The sequence below is a fragment of the Mastomys coucha genome, unplaced genomic scaffold, assembly GCF_008632895.1.
Source record: "Mastomys coucha isolate ucsf_1 unplaced genomic scaffold, UCSF_Mcou_1 pScaffold22, whole genome shotgun sequence".
Lineage (NCBI taxonomy): Eukaryota > Metazoa > Chordata > Mammalia > Rodentia > Muridae > Mastomys > Mastomys coucha.
Window position 1 is genome coordinate 81,859,458 of NW_022196905.1, and position 12,827 is coordinate 81,872,284.

The 12,827-nt window shown below is 38.5% G+C and overlaps 1 protein-coding gene across 2 annotated transcripts in view; it reads right to left on the reverse strand.

Annotated features, from left to right (window-relative positions):
* The window catches only part of Adamts3 (ADAM metallopeptidase with thrombospondin type 1 motif 3), a 236,429-nt gene that overhangs the window by 52,873 nt on the left and 170,729 nt on the right, over positions 1 to 12,827 (reverse strand). For both annotated transcript variants that reach the window (XM_031342981.1, XM_031342980.1), the window contains exon 5: positions 2,702 to 2,901. In XM_031342981.1, the coding sequence (XP_031198841.1) occupies positions 2,702 to 2,901 (200 nt within the window). The remainder of the gene's footprint in view (positions 1 to 2,701; positions 2,902 to 12,827) is intronic.

The window sequence follows — 12,827 nt, forward strand, 5'->3', positions numbered from 1 at the left end:
CCACTCTCTCCCTACCTATTCAATATTGTACTTGAAGTCCTAGCCAGAGCAATTAGACAACAAAAGATTAAAGGGATACAAATTGGAAAGGAAGAAGTCAAACTATCACTATTTGCTGATGATATGATAGTATATTTAAGTGATCCCAAAAATTCCACCAGAGAACTTCTAAACCTGATAAACTTCTTCAGCAAAGTAGCAGTATGTAAAATTAACTCAAGCAAATCAACGGCCTTCTGCTACACAAAGGATAAACAGGCTGAGAAAGAAATTAGGGAACAACACCCTTTACAATGGTCACAAATAATATACAATACCTTGATGTGACTCTAACTAAGCAAGTAAAAGATCTGTATGATAAGAACTTCAAGTCTCTGAAGAAGGAAATCAAAGATCTCAGAAGATGCAGAGATCTCCCATGCTTATGGATTGACAGGATTAATATAGTAAAAATGGCCATCTTGCAGAAAGCAATCTACAGATTCAATGTAATCCCTATCAAATTCCAACTCAATTCTTCACAGACTTAGAAAGAGCAATTTGCAAATTCATCTGAAATAACAAAAAACCTAGGGTAGCAAAAACTATTCTCAACAATAAAAGAACGTCTGGTTGAATCACCATCCCAGACCTTAAGCTGTACTACAGAGCAATTGTGATAAAAAGTGCATGGTATTGGTACAGTGACAGGCAGGTGGATCAATGGAATAGAATTGAAGACCCAGAAATGAACCCATACACCTATGGTTACTAGATCTTTGACAAAGGAGCTAAAACCATCCAGTGGAAAAAAGACAGCATTTTCAACAAATGGTGCTGGCTCAACTGACAGTTAGCATATAGAAGAATGCAAATTGACCCACTCCTATCTACTTGTACAAAGCTCAAATCCAAGTAGATCAAGGACCTACACATAAAACCAGATACACTGAAACTAATAGAAAAGAAAGTCGGGAAGATCCTGTAGCACATAGGCACAGGGGAAATTTTCCTGAACAGAACAAAAATAGCTCATGCTTTAAGATCAAGAATTGACAAATGGGACCTCATAACATTACAAAGCTTCTTTAAGGCAAAGGACACTGTTAATAAGACAAAATGGCAACCAAAAGATTGGGAAAAGATCTTTACCAATCCTATATCTGATAGAGGGCTAATATCCAATATATACAAAGAACTCAAGAAGTTAGACTCCAGAGAATTAAATAACCCTATTAAAAAATGGGGTACAGAGTTAAACGAAAAGTTCTCAACTGAGGAATACCAAATGGCTGAGAAGCACCTAAAGAAATGTTCAACATCCTTAGTCATCAGGGAAATGGAAATCAAAACAACCCTGAGATTCCACCTCACACCAGTCAGAATGACTAAGATCAAAAACTCAGGTGACAGCAAATGTTGGTGAGATTGGGAAGAAAGAGGAACACTCCTCCATTGGTGGTGTAACTGCAATCTGGTACAACCACTCTGGAAGTCAGTTTGGCGGTTCCTCAGGAAACTGGACATAGTACTACCAGAGGACCCAGCTATACCACTCCTGGGTATATATCAAGAAGATGTTCCAGCATGTAATAAGGACACATGCTCCACTATGTTCATAGAAGCCTTATTTATAATAGCCAGAAACTAGAAACCACTCAAATGTCCCTCAACAGAGGAATGGATACAGAAAATGTGGTACATCTATACAATGGAGTACTACTCAGCTATTAAAAACAATGAATTTATGAAATTCTTAGGGAAATGGATAGATCTGGAGAATATCATCCTGAGTGAGGTAACCCAATCACAAAAGAACACACATGGCATGCACTCTCTGATAAGTGGATATTAGCTCAGAATACCCAAAATACAATCCACAAATCACAAGAAACTCAAGAAGAAGGAAGACCAAAGTATGGATGCTTCTTTCCTTCTTCGGAGGGAGAACAAAATACCCATCTGAGGAGTTGCAGAGAAAAAGTATGGAGCAGAGACTGAAGGAAGGACAATCCAGAGACTGCTCTACCTGGGAATCCTTTCCATATTCAATCATCAAACCCAGACACTATTGTGGATGTCAGCAAGTGCTGGCTAACAGGAGCCTGATATAGCTGTCTCCTGAGAGGCTGTGACAGTGCCCAACTAATACAGAAGTAGAGACTCACAACCATCCATTGGACTGAGCATAGAGTCCCCAGTGAAGGAGCTAGAGAAAGGACCCAAGGAGCTAAAGGGTTTGCAGCCCCTTAGAATGAACAATATGAACTACTTAGTACCCCCAGAGCTCCCAGGGACTAAACCATCAGCTAAAGAGCACATATGGCGGGACTCATGGCCCCAGCAGCATATGTATAGAAGAGGATGCCCTAGTCGGTCATCAATGGGAGGAGGGGCCCTTGGTCCTGTGAAGATTTATGCTCCAGTGTAGGGGAATGCCAGAGCCAGGAAGTGGGAGAAGGTGGATTGGTGAGCAGGGGGAAGGGGGAGGAAATAGGGTTTGATTTTTGTTATTGTTCTTATTTTTGTTTTTGATATTTTTTCGGAGGGGTAACCAGGAGATGAGATATCATTTGAAATGTAAATAAAGAAAATATCTAATAAAAATTGTTATGCTTGGGCTTTGGGTGAGGTTCCTATATCAGTGTCCAGAGGACGACACTAACAAAGCAAGCAGTGTGACTGAAATGGCCAAAAGCCTCAAAATGGAGTTATTACTTACAATGTTCATCAGTGTGAGGAGGTAGTTTTGGACATGCTCTTTCCCATGGAAACGAACCACAGAGTCATCCACTCCCAGAAGCACCTCGATGTTGTAATCGTTCTCTCCTGCATGTCTGCGGCGTCGCATTGTCTCATTCAGCTGCTGGTCAATGTTGCTGTAAACTGTACCTAGATCATCAAGGCCTTCCAGATCCGACTCTAATAAGAGACAAAAGGAACCCAGGATTTCAGTTTCCCAATGTGTCTTCCAGTACTTTTAAAAATATATCTTTCCCAAGAGCTTTTATTATAATCCAAATCATTAACATGTTGCTTTCAGTTTGCTTAGTAAATAATAGGTATGCTATTGTGCTAAATATATATGCTCAGAATGACTCCCTATATAATCAACACTCACAGTTTTATACAATGGTATTATTATTTATTATCCAGGTAGATGGACCACTGTGCCAGACTGCATACTCATGAAGACAAGCAGTAGTCTTTTCCTAGCTGCAGCCTAGAACAGGAAGAAATCATCAGGCATCAGGAGCACAACACAGAAGCGGGTTATAATGGTTACCATGTTAACCCTGCGTAATCCATGATCCTCTAATAATGGAGTGTAGAATTTATACTATATCAACTTAAATCACCTTTCCAGTGGGCTTAATTAAAAAAAAATGTTGGTCATATCAACACAACTATGTTTTATGACAACCATTACTGGTCATGTTGTTAGAGTGACACATTTAATGTATTACTTTACTATGTCAGCTTAAGGTTGAATGGGAAATGTTGCTAGGGAAAAGTGGGCAGACACATGAGTACAACACTTGAGACTACATTTGGCTGTCCTCTCATCCCACAGCAGGTAAAATCCGTTGCTATACATCTGAATTTGTGAGACAGAAAAGTAAGGAACCAATCAGAAAGTAACCAATAAGATTAAAAAACAATTGTAAGCATAATTTATGTTTATTTGCATCAAAGAACTACTTTAATTCTTTCAATGGGCATTTCATATATAGATACGAACACTCAGAGAGATGTAGGGAAGGAATGAGGCATATATTCTTTGGATTTCATAACCTAAATGCTCCATATTCAGTGAAAAATATTTTGATGAATTAACACATGAAATAAGTTGGACACTAATATCATTCAAGTACTGGCATTAAAACAAACAACCCTGAAGGTATGCTTCATTTCCATTTCAAGTCTATAAAACCCAGAAAGAAATTTATTCTATAAAGTGCCTTGATGTTAAAGAAGCCTGAGAGAACCAAGTCTGACTCACACTTTCTATAGAGGGTTATTGACTGCTGCGTTGAGACCTAAGAGCCATCTGAATTAGCGTCTTGACATTAATGAATAGGCATTTTCCTCCCCGCCTTTGTGGTCTTAGTGAAGTTGCAGGGAAGGATTGCACTTGGCTAAGAAGGCTGCTGACCAAGCTTTAACCACATAGGATTAGAGGAATGGAAACGCATACACTGCTCACACCTCCTCAACCCCTCACAAATATAGAGAAACACCCATCCCTGCCCAACATGTATGGACACAAGCTAGGCTTATAACTGCTTGGTTTAAAAGATATACTGTACTTCATTTTGACCCAAGCCCAGTTCCTAACTCATTAGCTGGGAATTTTCTACTCATTGAGAATGCATTGGCTCCACAGTGTAAAAATAGTTCTCACCATCATCCACATCAAACAGAAAGCTCCCCTCAAAAGTTGCTTTTCAAGAGCTGCAGAGCCATACTGAGGGCTGGAAAGGACACCTGCACAGAGCTTTAGTATTCAGCCTCAAGTCTTTCCACACACTTGAGAGAGTGAGAGGTTGTGATAGCTAGTCTACAGATCGGACACTGATGGATTAGCTCTCGGTTCTAAAAATGTCTTGTTTGTCAGAGTTGTCAGAGTCCCCGTTCAATGGGCATATGCTAGCAGTGTTGTATCATTAAGCCTGATGAATGAACAAGGGTGAGGGTCGATTGTGGAGAGACAGTTCATTTTTCCCTGACACCTCTAGTCTGACTTTTGCATTTCTTCTTAGATAAATGGAAACAGAGAAGACATTTATAGTACAAAAGGTAACATGGGAAAAAAGAAATAAACCCTTTAAAACCAAGGAAATGTTTTTGCCCATCTTTTACTCTGTGATGTATAATCTTATTTCCCATGATTCTGAATATGAACAGGGTCAAACATTTGGACAACTTGAGGCAGTTTTGCGTATATACATCATAATTCTGGTCAACTCTGGGGCCATGAAGTACTTCTATTCATAATTATTTTGCCTTAGTATGTTACTTTTAAACGTACAATCCCAGTGATTATTAGCATAGATAATTTCCCCTAAGACAGGATCTCACTGTGTTCTCTAGGCTAGACTTGAACTTGTAGTTCTGCCTCCTGGGATATTAACAGTAAAGTGTGTGCCACCACAACAACTAATATAGAATATATAATGAAACAGAGGTATCTTCAAGTATTGATAATGACCCATCCAGTTTTAGTTTTACATAAGATGACAAACCTCTTTGACCCTCAGCTACCTTTATGAAATGGAATAATCCTTATAATCAAGGATGTGGAGAAGGCTCTGCTGGTAATAATGTTTGTTGTACAAGCTCAAAGGCCTGACTCAAATCTCAGCATCCATGAGTAAAAACTAGGCATGGCTTCCTACAAGCCTGTAACCTCAGTGCTCTGAGTATGTGTAAGGAGGGAATCAGCAGATATTTAAGGACTGCTAGAACAGTTCCAGGTTTAGAGAGATTCTGTTGCAAGAAAATGGCAGAGTGACACACAGAAGGAACCCAGACTTCTGGCCTACTTCTAAGTTCATGTAGAGGTTCTGCCTCAAGGAAATAGGTTAAGTGACATAACAAGACACCTAACATTCTTCCATGGTCTCTGGATGAACACAAAAGCACCAGCCCTGCAACATAGACATTCCATTCAAATCTATTCCCTCCCAGCTCCCTACAAATGTGCTCTATCTCATATGGGGCTCCAATATTGACTCTCTAACTCTGTGTACTCAACTTAAGAGTTCCTGTAGAGGTCTGAAATCTAGAAAGAGACCCTAGGAAGGAGATGCCCTAGATGTGATGGTATAAAAAAGTGCAAGTAATGTGAATGTAGAGATAGAGATAACTGAAGTGGACAGGTACAAGCAAAGAAGGGGTGGCAGTGTATGGGAGACTGAGGGTGAGGAGAAGAGATAACCAAACTGAAAGGGTTACAGAAAACCCATATGGAAATATATTATCTTGTAGACAATTTACAAAGTGTAATTTATGGGAAAATTTAGAAAGGAGACCCCTTGTATGTCCAGATAAAGCTCCTCCTAGAAGCTATGGATTATTAAACAAAAACCATGCTGTCAGGTTTGTGGTATCTCCTTGTGATTTGTTGATCAGGGATGCCCTAAAATCCCAAACAATACAGATTCTTGCCATTATTTTTGGCAGGCCAGCAAAACTGAAGGATAAGATCCTATTGTTACAGACACACTACACATCTTGGTTGCATGGTTTGAAAATTAAGTGGGAACTGATCTGGAAGCCTCCCACTGACAGATAGATTTCATTGTGATAGAAGGTGCTATGTAGGCTTCTGATAGAGAAAAAGCACCAATGAGCTTATCTAGTAATGAATCATATGAAGTAAAATACCCATCTGTCAGGCGAGCTGTATATACTGGTACAATAGTGGCACAACTGTTATGGCAGAAACCATTTACTCTGTGCTTGAATATAAGGGCTATGCTCCATAAAAGGGGGTTTATGCTTTGCAATGTAAATCCTGTAAAAAACCCATTGATGAGGGTGTCTTGGGCCCTGGGGAGGTAACTTAGTAAAATTGTTTAGCTAAATTTGATAGGACACCAAGCTATCTTCTAAATATTATGTTTATACCCACAGACAAGCACTAGTCTCAGCATTACTCACATAGGCTTGTCTTTGCAATGAATAGTGAATTCAGAGACATATGATTGGTCAAGATACTGAGAAATAAGACATGATTGAGTGCTTAGACCTAAAGAAGACATGTATACTATCCTCTCTAAGGCTCAGGAAACATTACGGAAGAGTGAGTGGAAAGAATTTACGGATCTGGAAAACGAGATGAAAGGCTGTGAAATGCTAACTTCTGGACATGACACAGCCAGTACAATCATAATCTCACAGGAGTTGTGGCTGCCTGCACAAATTTGAGCACATGTATGATACATAACTGTTAATAGAACAAATGGCCAATTTTTAGTACAGTAGATAGAAGATAATGGCTGTAGTTACTTCATAGGAAATAATTTATGCCACGGTGCTTATTTCATATTTAGAACTTGGTGTTCATCTTGGGCATGTGTTGGAGTAGATTGTCAGGCTGGATGTAGTTAATATAAATAGGACACCCCATGCATTTATTTTTGTTAGGGCTGAGGTATAGATAGTATTCATATAGTAAATGTGAGTGTGAGGGCAATTGGAGCTATCCTGAACAGTAAAACTGATGAGGTTAATGGCCAAAAGTGTTCCACAACAAGGAACTTTATATCAATGATGTGTTCTAAGAATATCAAATGATATTTTTTTTCTTTTGGAAAAATTAATTTTTTTTTCTTTTGGGGAACTGTAAATTTTTAGAACTTACCTTGACACACATTAGTGGATATATTAATATATTAAACCACATTTTGATCGCAAAGTTTTCTTCACACATTAGTTTGCTGTCAGCTGTATATTATTTTTCAAAAAATATAACTACTTTTCTCTGAATTTGCTGGAGTGAATTTTTAGGTAACATGTAATTGAACAACTCAGTCATAACATGTACAGCAATTTTTAATGTTAAATGAAGATCTTTTTCTGTGCTGCAGTACAATTTTGAATTTACTAAATATGGTATAACTTATGTTACCACTCACTCTGAACACTCAGTCTTAAGCGATTTTCAAGGAGTTTACATATTTTATGTATATTCGTATTCACAGGAAATCAAAGTACGCTTATTAGTCAACTTTTTTCTCTCCTAGGAAGTCCCTATTGTCTGAAAAGAGACCACTAAAGTTGGAAAGGTGTATGTTTTGACTGAGTTCAGATACAAATAGCTGCAGGGTCAAGACAAGAGCCACCTTGTGTTCAGAATGGTGGCAGGATCCTGTGCTCATTATCTAGCTGCTTGTTTCAAAGAGCAGAATGCCCATTTTATTTTATCTGAGACAAAAATGAGTTCAGCAAAACATTCCCATCTGCATTGTGATTGAGGGGTACATGTTACTTACGACATGATAAAGAAACCTGAATAGAGCACTGCTTACACATTGCTGACTTACAGAGAAGGCCATACAAGCTTCTACTGAAGGCTTTCCCAAAGGCTTTGCAAAGGAAAGTGATTAGATTCTGTAGCTGCACTCCTGGTTTTCCACACAACATTCCTTTCTGCTACTGAAGCATGATATCAGGACCTGGAAGAGGAGCCTCAGAGTGAAGGCAGGTACCGAGGATGGTGGTGTAGTTACAGAGAAGGAAGATGGTCATTTTATGAGTGTAGGGTTCCACGAGAACACTGGAACAACTCCAGATTAAACTAATAAAAGAGGAACAACTCTGCTATCATGTTTAGGCCACTGTCCTGATTGCTTTAAAAGGATATGCTTTAGAGTCTAATCCTAACACATTTAACACTGACCCCATATAATTGTTGCCTACATTTCTCTTATACCATTTACCCTGTGGGAATGCAAGTTACATTTCATGCAGATAATGTGAATGGTAAAAATGTATAAATAAATAAATAAATAAATAGCTTAAATGAATCACATTATATTTCCTTATGGTGACATCAAGAAATGAGAATGAAATATACTGTTTTGCAGTAATAAGAAACACAAAGTGAGTCTACATAGAAATTTGGCATTCCTCATGATTGGAATACTATGTTAAAAAAGAAGCCACTAGAATATCACAAGCTGCTTTTCTAAGAGTAAGTGGAGAGCCCAAGAATCAGAGCCAAAAATAGATGTGAAATCCAACAGATGTCACCTGCTAACATCAGAATCGGAGGGAAGTCAACTTCATCACTTGAAGCTGTTAGTATTATCATATAGTGATCTTTCCATAAACATCTTGTGTCTCATAGGTAAAGTGTCATTCCTAATAAGATAGAGTGCTAGCCTCCAAATGTATGAGGGTGCTTTTATACCAAGATATAACATACGGCTGTAAAATGCCATCACCAGTGGGGAAATTATATAATGATAGTTCAAACCTATATCTAGGCCAACAAAGGATGTCAATTCTAAAGTTGCATAAAAGAATTTCTGCTTTAAAAATATACTCTTTCCTTTTAATGAATATGACTGTTCAAGGTCCCCCATTCCCAAAGTTTTAACTGAACAGTACGTGTTTGCATTTGTTTAACTGTTACCTGCCACCGTTGCCTTCCAGGTATAAAGTGCAGCATCTTTACCTAGAGATTCTCTCTTTAAAGAGGCAACTACAATAATGCTTGCACACTTTTGTTTTTATACTCATTAAGCAAACAAATATTTAAAAGTCACCTCAATATCCAAACCATACACTGAGTTTTAATGAAGAATCATTGCATATCAGTAAGATTTTTTTCAGTTATCATTAATTTTAAAGTCCCACTTTACCAGAAACATTGTAAGCAGTAGAACTCTATTAGTTGTATGGCAAAGAGGTCCAGAAAAGGGGATTCCTGGGTAATTCCAGCAGTAGATTATCAAGGACCTAGGCCCTCCATGTTTCAATATCCTGTACTATTTCTGTATAAACTTCCTTGCCAGATTAATTCCTTTTTAGAAGAGCGCCATCAATTCTAGAGTCAGAGTCAAGTCCTGCAGACTGTTCCTCCCTGTGTGTCTTGGAGCAGGTAAGAAGGTTGATCAGAAATTTTGGACATAGTTAACTGTTTCAATGGCCAGAATCCAACTATGAACAGTTAAAACCATCTCTGCTTGATAAGAATGGATGCTTCGGTCTGTCTCTGGCAAAGGAAAAAACAAAACAAACAAACAAAAAAACAAAAACAAAAAGCCAGCCTTATGCCTGGGGCCAGTCTTCCCTGCAGCACATGCTTAGATATGGGGGGCACCACACGCAAGAAAGAGGCAGGGCAATGGGCCTAACAGGATATCCACTGAGTCAGATTTTCTTTTCAGAGCCTGTGCTTCCTTTATCTTCTCCTTGTTCTCTTATTCACAGTTTGCATTTGTATATTGTACATGTAATTTCACGGACTGTGGCCCATTTACCTAGATTCAGTTTTGCCTTCCTTTTCTCCCTCAGTATCCTCAGAAAGTCAGTCCTTCTCTGGTGAGTGCCTGTAGGTTTTTATCACTGTGTCTTAATCATCCAGGAGGCTGCCATTTCTATGCATTCTAAATTCCATGCATATAAACAATACATCGTCATCTTCATCACCCCTGACCTCCCTTGAGTTCCTCAGCATTCCCTATAAAGTTAAGTGTAAGATAAACAATAGTTTTACATTTGCCCCAGTATCACAAGGGACATAGTTTGTGCTGAAAAATAGATTCATTATATTCCTGAGATTCAACATGAAATGAAAACAGCATATGGTTATTTGCTAATCGAGCAAATCGAGGTATGAGGATACTTTCTCTAAGCAACTCATCTGGTTCTAGACTGACTCACTCTTCTTCACTCCACCCGTCTAGGTCTGTTCAGTTTAATAAAGTGGCAAACGACTCCCTCATCTCCTTGTTTTACATTTACTTGAAATGGTTTGATGTGAGTTCCCGAATTGAACAGGACCTCTATGAAGCCCTTTGCTATCCTTCCTCATACAATCACCAATGATATTCTTTCCTTTTTCAATATTCTTTACAAAACCACTGTTGGGCTACGTACGGTCCTTTGAAAGGAATTCTATATTCTGCTTTACCTTATGAATTGATTATTTTCACTGTATCTTAAAGACTTCATTATCAATAATTATTTCTTTTATTAATATATACTGTATATTAATACATATCACTACTAAAATCTTAAGGTTATTTTTCAAAGGCAGCACAGTTTATGATCTCCATATTCCACTATTTTTATATATTTCACAGCATTACAACATTTCTCTTCCTGTTCACTAAATTCTTTTTTTCCATATTTATGGCTTCTGTAGATGAGTTCTATTAAATCCAGGTGGCGATGACAGACAGAGGAAGAGGTAATCACACCCAATTTACTTTTACACTCTGATCACCCTACACTGCTAGAAAGTTTTGAAACAACCCAACTGTATAGAGGAGAGAAGGGATTGCATTTCACAGCTGGCAGTTCCAAAGGTCACACCCTGATCACCGCTTCTGTTTCCTCATTGAGAATCAAAGAGTTCCTTTATCTTAAATATCCCTAGATAGTCTTCAAAAGTCATAGAGATTATTTTCTCTAAATGTATAGAGAATGATTAACACATGTTTACAAAGTAACAATAACCAAACTATTGAATATGAACATTTCTATTTATTCTTTGAGATAAATGTGTAAGGAATCCGGGCTCTTTCTCTGTACCATTGTTCTAAGCACCAGTAACCTACCAGTAGGCTAGCCAAACATCTTCCTTCATAGAACCTGTACTGCAGTGGTAAGATGAATGACATCCAGCAAGAACAAAAATAATGCGAAGAGAACAAGGGGGGCAAAGTAAAGAGGGTATGGTTTTATATAAGGTTTTGCAAAGAAGGGAGGGAATAGGCAGAGACCTCGCAAAGTGAAGGAATAGGCCATGTGATAATCTATGCTATATTTGCATGAGACACATGCTGATTTCTTACATGTATTGATTACTATGGTTGGATGTGGTCTGTCTCCAACATAGTTGTGTGTTGGAAGCCTGGCTTTTAACTGTGGTATTAAAAGGTTTAGAATCTTTAAGAGGTGGGGCCCAGTGGGAGTTTACTGAAGCCAAGGGCCTGAGATAGGACTGTGAGAACCGAGCTTCTCTATGATTTCCTGTCTCAAGATGTCATCTCTTGGTCTCTGCAACTTCCATCTACCATGACACAATGAACAGAAAGATCCCTTGCCATAATAGTTGACACGCATGCCACATCCTTAAAACAACAAAATTGTGGGTGAAGTAAACTTCATTGACGAGTAGCTTGCCTTGGGTATTTTGAAGTAACAAAATCTAAGAAATATAGTTAGTATGCTAATACCTATCTTATAGACTTTTTCCAGAAAGTGGCTGCAAAATCTAAATAAAGTAATAATAGATTCAAGCATGTAGTGAGAGAATTCAAGTAATTCAAGAATCGCTTCATAAAAGCCTTAATGTTCAGTACACAGGAGTATGTTAAACTTCTGTTCCTATGATCATGGTTATAAAGCTACCAACAGACACAGAAACAACAAGGGGCTGTTTCAACCTGAGCCTCTAAGAACAGAAAGCTTTCTCTGCCTAGTGGTCAAAGAGGCAGTTAGGAGTGCTGACTCTGAGAAGAATTTGCTCCTGTTAGTTTTAAAGAGAAGCCCAAAGGCTCAGAGAAAGGCTAATGGTGGACCTTAGTTGTCAATAACTGGCCAGGAAGCAGACATCCCAGGCCTACAAGAACAAGGACCAGAATTCTGGCAATACCTTGAATGATCCTATAAGAATATTTTTAACTCATGCCTTCAGATCAGAGATGAAGGCAAGTCTATAATTCCAGCTTCTAGGGAAGTTGAGGCAGAAAGGACACAGAAAGTCCAAAGCTTAGGGGAGCTACAGGGTGAGTTAAAAGCCAATATGTGAAATTTAACAAGAGCTTGTCTCAAAATAAAAAGTAAGAAAAAAAGACTAGAGATACAGCTCATTGGTAAAGATCTGATCTTTAGTAACGCAACCACATACACTGAGTCTACTTGGCTAGATGTTGGTTTTGGTTTTGTGATGTGCTAATCATAGAACTAGTCTAGAGCCTTGGATGTCTGACCTACAGAACCAAAAAAGTGAGTATTATCTTAAGCCTGTAAGGTCTGTGACAACTGATCATACAGTGGTGGCTTCCTAAGAGAACTGAAAGGGCTACAAATGAGTTCCCAGTTCAGCAGTGCCTCCTGCTCATGTGTGATTTGGGGAAAGTTGTATAGCCTGAGAGAGAGAGAGA